Source organism: Bidens hawaiensis, unplaced genomic scaffold (assembly GCF_021521415.1).
Source record: "Bidens hawaiensis isolate Kalapana, Puna unplaced genomic scaffold, B.hawaiensis_p1.1 tig00014352_1, whole genome shotgun sequence".
NCBI lineage: Eukaryota > Viridiplantae > Streptophyta > Magnoliopsida > Asterales > Asteraceae > Bidens > Bidens hawaiensis.
Window position 1 is genome coordinate 407,642 of NW_027492240.1, and position 15,144 is coordinate 422,785.

Below are 15,144 nucleotides of genomic sequence, written 5' to 3' on the forward strand. Positions count from 1 at the left end.
TTTATGTACCAATTTCGAGAGGCTTGTTTAAGCCCATAAAGTGATTTCTTTAGCCGACAAACGCGTGTTTCACCCTCTTTAGAAAATACCTGAGGAATCTTCATGTAGACCTCTTCGTTTAGATCACCATGCAAAAATGCATTATTCACATTAAGTTGGTGTATGAACCGATCACCATGCAAAAATGCATTATTCACATCAAGTTGGTGTATGAACCAATTCCTTTTCACCGCGATGGCTAAAATAGTTCGAACCGTGACAATTTGGCGACCGGAGCGAACGTGTCATGATAGTCAACCCCTTCCATTTGAGTGAAACCCTTGGCAACGAGGCGTGCTTTGTAGCGTTCAACATCGCCATTTGGTTTGTACTTCACTTTATATACCCATTTAGATCAATGGCTCGTTTTCCCTCGGGTAATTTTTCAAGGGTCCACGTTCCATTTTCTTCAAGGGCATGAATTTCATTTTGCATAGCTTCCTTCCATTTATCGTTTTTCATAGCCTGATGAAAAAATTTGGGCTCATCGATCGAGTCGATGACAGCTAAGAAAGCCTTATGAGCATTAGAGAAATTATTATATGAGACAAAATTGATTAAGGGGTGTACCGTGGAGGATGCTTGAGTTGGTGCGGATCGAGCATGGTCTACCGAAGAGGGAAGATGCACAACAAAATCTTTAAAACGGTTTGGTTGAGTCTTGGTGCGTTTTTCACGAATGGGGTGTTCTCAATTGTTTCTTCAATAGGTGAATCATGGCTATCGGGTTCTGGGCTGATGTTTTCAAGATTTGGGGCCTGGTCTTGCCCGAATGCATCCAAAAGGGGTGCTTCAGTGGCTTGTTCAGGCCTGCCAAATATGGGTCCTTGATCATGTTCAGATTGATTTTCTTGGTCAATGGGGATTTCATGTTCATGACTATTTTCAACAAAAGGGTTTTCTTGATCAGGACCAAGAGCATTCTCTTGGTCAATGGGACCGACATCTGTAGGTTCAAAATTAATTTTATTTGGGTTCTTTTCATCAATAATTGGTTCAAAAAGATTATCATCTTGTTGCCCACTGTTTATTTTGTCAAAAGGGAAATCATTTTCATGGAATGTGACATGCCTAAAGATGGTAATTTTCTTGTTTTGGATATCATATATTTTATAACCTTTGGTCCCTGGCGGATATCCTAAGAAAATACCAGGTCTCCCCTTTTCCACAAATTTGTCGCCTTTGGTCTCGTTGTTGCTATAATAAAGCAAGCAACCAAAGGTTTTCATGAGATCGTAATCCGGTATTTGGTTGAAAAGAATTTCGTAAGGGATTTTGTTACCGATGGCCGTGGATGGTAATCGGTTAATGATATAGGTGGCGGTCAAGACACATTCTCCCCAAAAAATTTTAGGCAATTTGGCTTCAAATCTTAGGGCACGAGCGGTTTCAATGATGTGCCGATGTTTTCGTTCCACCACCCCATTTTGTTGTGGGGTGTGCGGACAAGTGGTTTCAAGGAGAATTCCTTGTTCGCCATAAAACTTTAGCATGCCATTAGATGTAAATTCTCCACCATTATCACACCTAACCCTCTTTATCAACTTTCCAAATTGGGTGTGAACCATTTTATGAAAATAAATGATCAATTTGCTTGCCTGATGCTTAGACTTTAATAAAAACACCCAAACGAATCTATTAAAATCATCAATGATCGTCAAAAAATACCTTGCCCCCGAGTAGGAAGGAAAACGGTATTTTCCCCAAATATCACAATGTATGAGTTCAAAACAACTTTTAGTTTTAATGCCACCAATAGGAAATGGTTTTTTGTGTGTTTAGCTCTAGAATAAGAGTCACACATTTTATTAAAATGAAAATTACTAAGGAAATCAATTTGTGAGAGTTTTTCACCGGAAGCGTGTCCTAATCTTTTGTGCCAAACATCAATGCTTGCCGCCATGGCTTTTCTTTCTTTGTCAACCATTCCCATCCGGTATAGACCATCCCGAAGTTCACCCGCACCAATCAAGTTCCTCGTGCGGAGTTTCTGCATAACACAAAAATCGGGAAAAAAGGTTATGGCAGTTTGAAGGTCGTTACTTAAACGACTAACCGATACAAGGTTACAAGTAAATTTAGGAATATGGAAAACATTTTTTATTTTTGTTCCTCCTGGCAAGGTGCATTCGCCTCTTCCTTAAACGGGTATAGCATTCCCGTTGGGAATTATAACAGGGCTTTCAAACCGATTTTTGGTTTTGTTTTGGAGGATATCGTCTTTGTAGGTGATATGTTCGGTCGAGCCCGAATCAATCACCCAATCATCATTATTATTACCTTTTGTAGCCATGCAAGCTGTAGGTGTGGCTTTACCCTCCTTCAAGTCACTACCTTCTGAAAAGTGGTCCAAAAAAAGTTTGTATTGTTCATTTGTCAAACCTGGAATTGGGCTCGAAGCGGTGTCAATACATGCTGCTTTGGGCTTGCTCTCTTGTTGTTTTCGGTTTCCCGGCCACCATTCAGGATATCCTACTATTTTGAAACAGCCTTCTCGAGAGTGTCCGTCCCGGTTACAGTGAGTACAATGTTTAACTACATCACTACGTTTGGAATCTTTCTGTCCCAGTCTGTCATGCCTTTGGCTTGCGAGACCATCTCGTTTGGGAACAAAGGCTTTAAACGCCGCTGCATCAGTGGCTGGCTTCTTCTTAGAAGTGATGGCTCGTTGTTGTTCGTCCTAGAACACGAGGTGATACGCTGAATTCAAGCTCGGTACTGGTGTCATGGCCAAAATCTGTGTTTTTATCACGTTGAACTCACTATCGAGACCCATTAAGAACTCGTACAATCTTTCTTTTGCTTGGTGTTCAACGAGTCTTTTTCCAATACTACAAGTGCACTTGTTGCAGGTGCATTGAGGGGTAGGGAGAACAGATTGGATCTCATCCCATAAACCTCGCAACTTTGTGAAATAAGCCGAGACAGTGGCTCCATCTTGCTGCGTAACAGCTAATTGATTCTTCAATTCGTAGGCTCTAGGAGCACTTTCGTTTCCAAATCTTTCATGAATGTCTTGCCAAATTTGCGATGAGGTATTGGCGTATTTCACACTAAGTCTGATCTCTTTCTCCATGGCTGTGGTGAGCCATCCTTTGATCATAGCATCACATCGCACCCACGCCATGTAATCCCCATGGGTTTCTTCTGGTTGCTTGATGGTTCCGTCAACGAAACCTATTTTGTTTTTGGCGGAAAGAAAATTTTGCATTTCTTGTACCCAATCGGCATAGTTCTTGTCAGACAGAACGTCGTTGACGTGCAATTGTCTTGGGTAATATGAGGGGTGAAGATAATAGGGTGAGTTGTGACTATCGGAATGGTTAGGATCGGCTTTGTCGCCTGCCATGACTATGATGAGCAAGAACAAGGCGGCTATTAGGGTTTTATGTGAAAGAGCGGCGCGTGAACGCGCTCTAATACCATCTAAAATTAGATAGCACAAAAGGATTTTGTTTGTATTATTTTTCTTGTATTTTTCATCAATACATAGGGTCAAATATATATATATGCTAAAAGTAAAGCCAAAATGAAACAAGAAGAAATTAGGGAGCAGATCGTGGGGTCAAAAGAGATAAATCATGGTCAAAATATTATCCTAAAATAGCATCTCAATAGTTTTCCCCACATCTTACATAACATGTAGATGATGTTACAGTTTCCCCCCGTTTTCATGCGATAGAGGGCCCACGAATCCCTAAGGCTAATGACCCATGTGCTCTCACCGCGGGGGTGTCATGGTTTGGCTAAGGATACGAAGAATATACCTAAACAATGGGCCCCTCAACTCGGTACTCTTAGAAACACTCGGTTTATTGGATCTCCCGGGTATATTGGATTTTCCTGATACACCCTCCTGGGCCTAAAGGTTACCATGCCTTCCTCAAAATAATCTCCCTGGTATATTGGATTTTCCTCCCATTATTGATGGTTTCTCTAGGTGCTGTGAATAGAAATATAAAAGGTAAAAAATGTAAATCATACTTGTTATCTAATTCCAAATAGAAGGATCCAATTACAATAAAGAGGCAGGTAAGCGAGCAACAAGCTGCGCCGCCACTCCTTTTTGAATGGCAAAACTGATCGTACTGAAAACAAAATTATCGTTCTTCGGAGTCGATGTAGTTAGTCCAGTCAATTAGAATAAAAAAGCATACATGTAATGTAGTTAGTCAAGACTCAAACCACCAGTTAGTTACAAATGTTTGTTTATTATGTGACTTTAGTGAATTTGATGAAAGCGAAACTTGAAACTTCAAAAGCAGCCAGGCCAGGCCAGGCCAGCCCAGCCATCATGTTATTATTATTCTTAATATTTTCCTTTCTCCCATCCTGGCATCTGAAAACCGGTGGTTAAGTTAGGGTTTATCTGCATGGCGTTCAGAGGGTTTCTCAAGCTGCACAATAGCAATCTGTACCTCCTTTTCTTAAACTTAAATTTCATTATTAATTAATCAATTCGAACGTTAAGTTTTATTTGATTTTATAGCTTTGATTTGTTGTTTCAGTAAAAAGAGGGCATCATCATCATCATCATCATCATCATCATCTTGTAAAAAGGTAAGAGCGAATGCTAACTAGTTTTAATCAACACGTGTTTATCCCCTTCGCCTTTGACACTTTTGGTTTCTTAGCTCCGGATGCCGTGGACCTTTTGAATAGGGTTCAGAAAGTTGTGTATAGTAACGTATCAGCCCATAAGAATCAAAACTTTGTTTTTAGTCGGATTGGGTTTGCTATCCAAAAGGGGGGTTGCGGCGCAGCTTGTTGCCCGCTTACCTGCCACTTCATTGTAAATCGTTTGAATGTTTCTATGAAATATAAAAGGAGCCAATAAAAAAAAAATTAAATGAACCAAAAAAAAAAAGAAGTTTTAATCCCAAGTGTTAATTTTTTACTGATATAATAATAATAATAATAATAATAATAATAAGGGGAAAGTTAACGTACAAATGATGAAATTAACATGTTAAACAAGAGAATCAAGTAGAGTTATAATAATAATAATAATAATAATAATAATAATAAATATTTGCTATGTTTAGTTTATGCATAGGCCGTGGGCTATTGGCAAGCCGATTAGGTTTACCAGACCATTCAAAATCGGCGTTTATCTTCCTGGGACCAAGCCTCGTCGGATTCCATATCATTTATATCTGTTGATTAAGGAAACAGTTTATCTCATGGAACGGGGCTTAGATACATCACTAGTTGACAAAAAGATTCGTTTTCGCGACTTCTTCTATTCGCATCTGCCACCTGGCTGGAATTAGTATGTTTCTTTTCTTTCTAAATTAAACTCATCTTATGTTTATGTTGATGCTAATGTTTATGTTTCTTTATTTATTTAATGTCTTGTTGCAGCAATCGGAAGAATGCCGCCTCTCTTATTGCCGGCTATGACACCTCTCTGCCTAAATACGACGTGTCAGGCTTCTCACCTTTCAGATACCCGGTTCATAATGAGTTTGATATCGAAACCGGACTGTCTGTCAACCTGGTCTATGAATTTATGAGCCTTGTTCACTCACGCAAAACGCCTACTCCAGAGGAGTTTATGCATTGGGATGAGGTGTTTTTGTCGTTCTATTGCAAGTTATGTTCCTGTTTTGGCATCGATTATCAGAATCTAGAGGCTGCTTCCGAGGATGATGTGATTTTGATGAATATGGGCACTCGCAGGTACACTTATTATTATTATTATTATTATTATTATTATTAGTTTTCTATTCACTAGCTACTGACTAATTATAGTGTTATGCTCACTCAACAGCCGATCAACGATGGCATTTTTATCTACGCCTAGTTTGAACTAGGTTGAAAAGATCTCATCGAACAAGCCTGTAAGGAACATTTTTATTTTATATATATCGGTGCATCAAGAAGCTAAGTTTTTTTTTTTTTTTTAATTTGCCTTGCCTACAGAATTTCTTGTTAGACAGCATGAAGAAGCTTAGCAGCAGCGACGAGGCTTTTGAACTCACGAGGAAAGAGATGTTAAAGATCCTCCGTGCTGTTATTTGCTCACCGCGGTTGCCTCATCAGACCACGGTTTTTCAATGGAATGACTATCAGAAGTCATTCTATTGTAAAATGTGTTCCTGCTTTGGCGTTGATTATCAGCATTTGGAGGCCACGGAATGATGATCCGCAGATGGTTTTTATCGTTTTGTTTAAAGTGTGAAATTTAACTGTTTGGTGGTATTTCTTAATTTAATCAGTTGATTTTTGAAAACGAGTTGTGTAAAATTTAGTGTCTGTCTGTCGACGACTATCGACCTAATGCCATCAGGTGTTTATACGGGACTGCGGGTTCGGGCCCCACAAAGAAAATCGTAGTGTTTACTTGTAAATTACGACAAGTATTGAACTTGGTTTATGTATGCGTCGTTTTGTGTATATTAATTTTTGCATTTGCAGGCCGACTTATAATTTTAATAGAAAGAAAGGAAATCACATCTAGTTGGGCTATAGTTGTACCCGGCCAGTTAGACCGATACTAAGTTAGATGAATTTGAAAAGATGCAGACTATGGCAACTCGATTGGATATGGAACTATGCAAGACACGGCTAAAGGATACTCGTGTGTCGTTAATTTCACATTGACCTTCCAACCTCCATCTACAACTAAAAATCTTTTAATCTCATATAAAACATGAAACAATTTGAACCTCTAAAAATACCACTAGAAGTTATAAAGTCATCAACCAACAACTTTGCTAATGAAAATTGAATTTGGCGAGTGTATAAGGGAGATATTGATTGTTTTGAAGCGTTTAGATCGTGCATTTGGGCAAGGAGATCCTGAATTTAGGAAGGAGATCATGATGCTCTTTTTACGATCATGAAAAAATTTATCTCTCTGTTAGAGTATTGTGACGATGGTGGTGAGAAGGTCCTTGTTTACGAGTATATAGATAAGGGTAGTCTTGACTTGCATCTAAACAACAATGAGCTAACGTGAATTAAACGCAAAAGTTTTGTCCCGTCAATAAAAATATTCATTTCTTTACTCCTTCGTTGTAGGCACTTTTGGGTACTGTGATCCACTATACATAGAGACAGGGTTATTAACAAAAGAGTCCGCTTTTTATTCTTTCGGTGTCAAGTTGTTTGAAGTATTATGTGGGAGGTTGGGCATGGACACCAAAAACGATAAGCATCGGTCTTTGATAGGATTAGCACAAAAGTCCTATGAACAAAATACATACATGATATCATTTTTGATGGAATTAAGGATAAAATAGATCCTGATTCTTATTTGCACGTGTTTACGACAATCTCTTATCAGTGCTTGAACATATATCGTGAAGAACAACTAAAACTACTAGGACATGTTTAAAATGTTCCTCATGTAGCTTTGGGTTGTGGGTTGTATGTGTTGTTGCAGTTAAACAACTTTAACTTGGAGGTTGCTTTCAATCTTGTCAAACAAGGAAATCTAGAGGGTGCAAAGAATGTGGTCATGATGTTTGACTGCTTGTCTATTGTTTTGAGTCTTAACTCCTAATATAATTTAATAATTATACTTAAATTTATTTTCATAATTAAACATTTCAAAAGAAACAATCTATTAAAGATAAAATTCCTAAAATAACAATTTTTCAGAGAGAGAAGCCTAAAATAGCTCAAATTTTTTTTAAAAATTCAGAAAAAAAAACCCTCCAAATCTCATCTGGGGCGTCATATCGGGAATCAGTCCGACAAGATTCAAAATGATTTGAATCTCGTCAGCTCCGTTTAAATTTTAAGTAATCTCATATTCCCCGGCCAAATTTTAGGATATTCCGTCAGTTTCGTCCATTTTTAAGGAATTTTTTTTGTCATTTCTTTAACACTGTTTCTCTCTTCCCAATTTATTTTCACCATCTTCCTTAAAAAAAACCTCCAACCATGTAAACTGGATTGGGCTCCGGCGACGTTGGAACCGTTTCTGACGAGCACAAATCAAAGCAAATGGACGGATTTATTGGGCTTTGATTTGTGCTCGCCGGAAACGGTTCAAACGTCACCCGAGTCCAATCTGGTTTACAATGTTTCATTCGCATAGCAAACTAAATACATATTCTCATGATGTTTATTATACGCGTGTAGGCTGTGGATGATGATCTTGCATTAAAAGTATACACTAAAGCACCATTGAAGAGAATTTGACAAACTACTTGAGTTGATATCGAGCAGACGAACACGCATAGTTCCACAAACAATATATTTTGCTAGACTTATTTGAAGTGCAAGAATATAAAGACATCAATTATGTGGTTTACTCAATCGATATGAACGCGTGAATTGGTAGTTGATCAAGGATTTAGTGGTGTTTTGGTCATTTTACGTCATTTTGGCATGTTTTCGCAAAAACTAATGCTCATCTACTCTTAAGTATCATCCCGTTTTAGAAACAGTTTGGGAGCGTAGGTGTAATTAATTTTAGAAAAGTGAGACCAAGATGTGCAATATGGATTTTACCATGTGAAGCATCCGAGTAATTGTCTACTATTTAATTTATTGTCTAATTGAGTATTTAATAAGCTATATACATTTTTTGAATATACATATACAAGTTAATAGTTTAATCTAATTCATTCCATCTAAAAAAGGGATGATATTTAAGAATGTAAAAGGCCCAAATTCATTTTCAAAATATTAGGCCCTATGAAACAGTTAAATTGTAAACTGAACTCATAAACTGCAATAATTTAGGCTTTGTTTTAAGTGGCAACGTTGAACTTTCCCATTGCAACTCCACATGAATCCGACCATTTCCAATGTTGTATATATTGCTCATCTGTTTTTCTTTTATCACGTCAGCAAGACTTATATCCACGTCACCCAAAATATCCTAAGAAAATTTGAAAACCATTGTCACATTAATTAAAAACCATTCTCACATTGAATAGCTACCGTATATTTATTTGTATCAAATGTATCAACTTAACCCAAATTCACTTAAAATTATGTCATGTTCATGTCCAGAGTTTAATGTTAAGAATTTGTTGTACCTTTTTGCTCCATGAGTCCGAACAAACTACCAAATGCAATATTGTTTTTGCAGGTTTCTCTAAAGTAAACTTAAACGTTTCTTTCCATACCGGATTTTGATTGTTCTTCATAGTCTACAAACCCACATCCAAAAAAAATGTAAAGCGTTAGTAACAATAATAATGCCACCAAAAGTACTATATTAACAGTTCGTAAGGCATACCGTGGTTCGTCTAATGTCATGTCCAACACGCAAAATGACGAATGGATGCTTTCCTTTTAGATCATTTCCTTCATGAATCGTAACCACAAGCAACCCTCCACCCTCCGAGCCTGAGGCATACTCTTCGACATCTATGAGTCGCGTAGCCCTAATAGTGTATAGTTAGTTAAAATATAATTATGCAATAAAAGTAAATATATGTGAATCAATACTTACTTCCCATGAACCGATTCCGATACCTCTAACTCGGAGGGTAAAATTGGCAGTAAATAACTTTTTGCATCTTGATCATCTATGTGTTCCTGAAAGTGTTAACAATGAATCAATCATACTAATAGTTGTGTCAAAAACCAATTTGTTTTGGTAAAAAAGTAACATACTTGATAGAGAAGCGCACTTTCAAGTGCCCCCACAATGTCACTCATTAACGGGCGTTCTTTACGCTCCATCTTCAAACATTGGTAAGCGATTTTCACAAACTCCTGCAAAGATTTGGGATTTATTTCATCCTTTATCTTGTCATAAACTATTTCATTTATTGTGTTTTCTTCGTAAGATTGTCGCACCAATCTTATTAAAGATGGATGTTTAGTGTTTTCCTTGTCTATGCACAACCTCCCACACAATACTTCAAACAAGACAACACCAAAAGAGTAAACATCTGACTCTTTTGTTAATAATCCGGTCTCCGCATAAAGAGGGTCAAAATACCCTTGCGTTCCTACAGGGTGGGAGTATTGAAAAGTGTATATTTGATTGGCAGGACCAAATTTGGAGAGACCAAAATCTGAGATCTTCGCATTCCAAACTTCATCTAGTAGAATATTGGAACTCTTGATGTCGCGATGTAATAGTCTTTGGCTCCCAACCGCAGTATGAAGGTACGCCAATCCTCGAGCCGCCCCTATGCATATCTTAAGGCGCCCAATCCATCTTATATTATCATTGTTTAAATAACGGTCAAGGCTTTTGTTGGGTACATACTCGTATACAAGGATCTTCTCATCAGAATCATCACAAAACCCTAAGAGAGAGACAATATTCTCATGCTTATAAAGCGAAAGCATCATGATCTCCTTCCAAAACTCAGGATCTCCTTGCCCGAATCTACGATCTAAACACTTCAAAGCAACCATCGGGTGCCCGTCAAAACTAGCAAGCTTTCCCATGTACACTTTCCCAAAACCTCCTCTCCCAATGTAACTTTCTTCCGCAAAGTCATTGGTTGCTAGTTTTATAGCCTCTAATTGTATTTTGAGGTGTTCAAACTGTTTCATGTCAGCCATTATTTTGATGATTTGAAGCAAAAGTGAGAACTCCAAATTAAGTGTTGTAGACTTGTAGATGAAGATGTGGTGGTTGAAACTTGAAAGAAAGTGGGATGAGTTTAACAATAGACAAGCATCCCTACCAGCCCACTAGAGTCAATTGTCAATGGTATTTAATTGCATAATAATCCAAAATTGTACATCAACTTGCATAAATTGTTTTGTTTTTGTTTTCTTTTTTTAAAAAATTATATATTTGCCTCAATATATTATTATAAGTATATTTGGTAGCTAGTGGTGTAGGAAGAAGCCATGTATGTTCGTGGTCACACCAACTTTTAATATAAGCAAAACGTGTATGTTGAGAGGAAGAAACCTTGAATATGCAAAGAAACACAACGCAACTTACTGAGTTACTGTTAAATCATTCTCTTTGTAATAAAACTTATTCCAAGTCCCATTACACTCGTTAATTGATCTAACATAACTAAGCTCGTTAATTGATATATAACGATCCTAGCTTGGACCTTTGGCAACCCTTGCTTGATTGAAAACATCCCAACTACCACGATGAATAGCTCGAATATTCAACTAATCCACAAGGGCCGCCCTGATCCTTTTGGAGACCTACAACGAAACGAGCGAGACCTTTTTTTGAATTTTATTGTTACAAACCAAAACAACTAACCATAGATATGTTTGCCTTTTCGGATAACTTAAGGGTTATTTTCATCATTTAGTATGGTTTTGGTTTAACTTTGGTATAACTTTATTATTTAGTATGTTTTTGGTCTAACCTAAGTCTAAATTGGAGGCCTTAGCAGAGTGGAATCTAAAGCCCTAGCTTGAGTATACCCCACTAGAGACGGCCCTAATCTGTTCCAATGTACTTTTAATCTTTACCGGCACATGAAATTAAGATAAATAATAAACTCCAACCCAACCAAGAATTAAAGTGATAATACTGGATCTACCCGATGGAGAGCATGCTAGCTAGTTTTCCGTTTTGACAATCTTTTCTTGATTTTTTTGCATGTTCGGTTTACACCCCACGACAGAAGCAAGCGTATATATAGAGCTTCATCTCAAAATTTGGACGGCGATCATGGTGCCGGGCTCAAGAAGCAACTTGCTCGGAGGGTGTGCGAGTTGCACCATCGGCCGGAGCACATAAGTTTTGGGGGCACAAACTTTTTTATACATATTACATATATATGTTTTTTGGTGTTAAAAATAAGGTTATTTGCAATGGTTTATGAGATAATTACATGTTCAGAATGGTTTATGCTTATAATAAATGGTCAGTAAAAGTTTTATCCATGTACATTATCAAATAAAAAAATTTTCGTTAACGTATACGGGCCTTTTTATTTTGGCTCGGCCGAGGTATTTAAATTTTCGAAGACAGCCCTAGAAGCAAGCATAGCATTTAAAAGATTCGGTTTACAAAAACTTTTTTCTGGTTCGCTTTTGTGGGGTGTAATATGTTGTTTAAATGAATGACTTAGTTTACATTTTATTACGTTGAAACACTCGACCAACGGACGGGTATAAAAATATTCCAATGTTGTAATTAATGGTAATGCAGAGGCATATTATACTAAACTCTCCCCCAAGGACACACCTTGTATTCTGATGGCTTTGTACCCTTTGTACGTTGATATGTTATGATATATATGTGCTAGATGTCTCAAAGGTTGAGCATGATCCCATTCCACCCTATAAAAACCGAAGAACAACCCGAAAAACTCGAAACCAAACTTTACCCTACTTAATCTGGTTGAGCATCAGTTTCATAATTATACAATTTTCGATTGAATGAGTAGAATACATCTTCTACTACAAATTAGATTAAATTAAATTAGATATTGTTTTAAAGCTACTTGAAACTTTTGATATTTAACCCCGCTAAATTTCAATAAACCCTATTTACATAAACTTCTTGTTATCATAATTTATATTCAAACTGACAAACCTGGCTTTCATATTTTTATTCGTCCATTTCTTCGTGATATTCTAATGAGTGAAATTAAATACTAATGTGTGAAACTGTTGATGCCAATTGCCTAATGGCGGAATACTTACCACTATGCTACGACAACAATTTGGTAGACAAAAGTATGGCTTCCAAGTAACTTATGTAGAAACTAATCAACTATTATACAACTTTAGGACAGACGTCTAACGTATTGGCATAACAATTTTTTGTTGTAGATATTGGTTAGACGCTCATGACCAAAAACTTTCTCGTAGTGACGATAACATTTCGCTTGTAATTTACAACATTTTTGAGGAAGGTAGTGTACTTGTTAGACAAAAGAAAGATTTTTTGGTGTACAAATTATAAGTATAAGGATCACTATTTTACATCATATTATTTTGAAGAAGATTGACTTTCAAGTAGCTTGACTATTCTTGCAATGAAAGAGCTATAGTTTATCTATGTTTACTTCTAGACTTTGCACTTAAAAGACATCGGAATCCCCTTTCGTAAAATAATTAAACAAATCAATCTATCAATACGATTATTTTTCTTCTCTTGTTCATATCAAAAAATCATATACCCTTAATCTTCTGTTTTTTTTTCCATATCAACGCCACCATGTTCGAAGACTGTAGGCAAAAAAGAAAAAAAAAAGGAACCGGCCATGAAGATTTAATAACTCAACGTGCACACAAATCCCCTCAAAATTCAGATTTTTTTCACAAATAATAGAAATAAATAAAACTATGGGAGAGTCCGAAACCCCAAATTCTTAACTCTATGGGACATGTGAATATGGCTAAAAACCATGAATATTTTGGTCAAGTTAATATGTCTAAAAACGGTGAATTATTGAATATACTTTTGAAATCTAAAACCAAGATTAATCACATAAAAACCGCAGATGAGGGAATAGTTCCAGATGCGGGGGTGGGGGGTGTTATAACCGCAACTAATGTAACTATCATCACCACGGGTAGTGTGACAAGAACCAATGTCAAGGGTGTGGAAAAATGGGTCATGCTGCGAAGGACTACATATGCTAACTTTAAGGCGAGCAACAACAACAGTAGCGGGGCTATGTTAAGGGATGTTTCCAATGTAGTAAAGAAGGTCACTTCAAAAAGGATTGCTCTCATATGAATGACAACAATAATGGAAATGGTTTTATGGGAAGAGCATTTGTGATTGGCGGGCGAAGCTAGAAATGATTCCAACGTTGTAACCGGTAAGTTTCCTTTGAATGGCTGCTTCACCTTTGTTATTTTCAATACCTGTGCTTACTGGAGTTTCGTGTCTATAAGTTTTAGTATATCGCTTAATTATATTCCAACCCTTTTAGAGACCATACACACCGTAGATCTTCATGATGTTAAGTTAACTGAAACCACTCACATCCTTAAAGGATGTAAACTTGATCTTTATGGCCACATATTTGATACCGATAACATGACAATCCCACTCGGCAGCTTTGATGTCGTAGTCGGGATGGACTGCCAAAGAATCGAGCTGACATTCGTTTATAGGAGAAAGTCGTCTGTATTCCTCTCCTGGATGGAGAAATCCTACCGGTTTAAGGCGATAAAGGTGGTGCTACCATAGGCATCATCTCATATATGAAAACCTAGAAATGTCTACAAAAGGGTTATCCCACTATTTTAGCTATCGTCACTGACAAATAAGTCGATGAAAGAAAGATTGAAGATATCCCTATCATCTGTGACTTTCTCCAGGTGTTTCCTCCTGAAGAATTTCTTAGTCTTCCACCGCATAGGCAAGTCGAGTGGCAAATCGATCTAACTCCTGGAGCGGCCCTCATTGCCTGGGCATTGTATTGACTTGCACCAAACGAACTACAAGAGTTATCCACCCACCTTCAAGAGCTTTTGGATAATTTCATCCGACCTAGAGCATCATCATGCATGGGGAGCCCCAATCCTATTAGTCAAGAAGAAAGACGGGAGTTTTTTCATATGTGTATTGACTACCGTGAATTAAACAAGGTCGCTGTCAAGAAACCGTTATCCGTGTTCATGCATCGATGATCTGTTTGACCAGCTTCAATGGTGTAGTTTATCTTCCATAATCGATATGATCTTGGGCTATCACCAGTTGAAAGTCCGAGACGAAGACATCTCTAAGATCGCTTTCCAAACCCAATACGACCATTACGAATTTTTGGTCATACCACTCAGGTTAACCAATGAACCCATGGATCTCATGAACAGAGTGTGCAAACCCTCTCTTGATAAATTTTCATTGTTTTTATTGATTATATTCTCACCTACTCTAAGATCATTGAAGAACACTTGTGTCTTCACTTAGAGCTCGTGAAAAGAGAACAACTTTATGCTAAGTTCCCTATATATGACTTCTGGATTCATGAAGTCCATTTCCTTGGACATGCAGCAACGAGGCTGGCATACATGTTGATCCCTCCAAGATTGATTCCATAAAAAAATGTGCGACAACGAAAAATCCCACTGCGGTACGTTAATTCCTTGGTCTTGTGGGTTAATATATTGTAGATTTACCGAGGGATTAAGAGTCTCGGTTGTGTCCTTTTACAACACAAAAGGGTTATCGCTTATACTTCTCGTCAGCTCAAAATCCATGAGAATAACTACACGGCACACGATTTAGAATTGGGT

At 37.4% G+C, this 15,144-nt stretch overlaps 2 protein-coding genes across 2 annotated transcripts; one reads left to right on the forward strand and one right to left on the reverse strand.

The window, feature by feature from the left end:
* Positions 1 to 5,047: 5,047 nt before the first annotated feature.
* On the forward strand, positions 5,048 to 6,195 carry LOC143546454 (uncharacterized). Its single transcript, XM_077038118.1, has 4 exons — positions 5,048 to 5,311; positions 5,404 to 5,721; positions 5,813 to 5,882; positions 5,965 to 6,195. The coding sequence occupies exons 1-3, from the start codon at positions 5,088 to 5,090 to the stop codon at positions 5,853 to 5,855; spliced, it is 585 nt and encodes a 194-aa protein (XP_076894233.1). The 5' UTR covers positions 5,048 to 5,087; the 3' UTR covers positions 5,856 to 5,882; positions 5,965 to 6,195.
* A 2,448-nt stretch (positions 6,196 to 8,643) lies between these two features.
* On the reverse strand, positions 8,644 to 11,187 carry LOC143546455 (putative serine/threonine-protein kinase PBL23). The gene is made up of 5 exons (XM_077038119.1): positions 9,622 to 11,187; positions 9,458 to 9,543; positions 9,242 to 9,389; positions 9,039 to 9,152; positions 8,644 to 8,878 (listed from the first exon to the last, which is right to left on the reverse strand). The coding sequence occupies exons 1-5, from the start codon at positions 10,525 to 10,527 to the stop codon at positions 8,690 to 8,692; spliced, it is 1,443 nt and encodes a 480-aa protein (XP_076894234.1). The 5' UTR covers positions 10,528 to 11,187; the 3' UTR covers positions 8,644 to 8,689.
* Positions 11,188 to 15,144: the final 3,957 nt, after the last annotated feature.

Bases quoted from the DNA above. Each gene is read 5' to 3' on its own strand.
- LOC143546454 (XM_077038118.1), top strand. From the start codon at position 5,088: ATGCATAGGCCGTGGGCTATTGGCAAGCCGATTAGGTTTACCAGACCA. The intron at 5,312-5,403 runs GTATGTTTCTTT...GTCTTGTTGCAG, and splicing joins CTGCCACCTGGCTGGAATTA to CAATCGGAAGAATGCCGCCT. The intron at 5,722-5,812 runs GTACACTTATTA...CTCACTCAACAG, and splicing joins ATGAATATGGGCACTCGCAG to CCGATCAACGATGGCATTTT.
- LOC143546455 (XM_077038119.1), bottom strand. From the start codon at position 10,527: ATGGCTGACATGAAACAGTTTGAACACCTCAAAATACAATTAGAGGCT. The intron at 9,390-9,457 runs GTAAGTATTGAT...ATACACTATTAG, and splicing joins TCGGAATCGGTTCATGGGAA to GGCTACGCGACTCATAGATG. The intron at 9,153-9,241 runs GTATGCCTTACG...GTGGGTTTGTAG, and splicing joins ATGACATTAGACGAACCACG to ACTATGAAGAACAATCAAAA.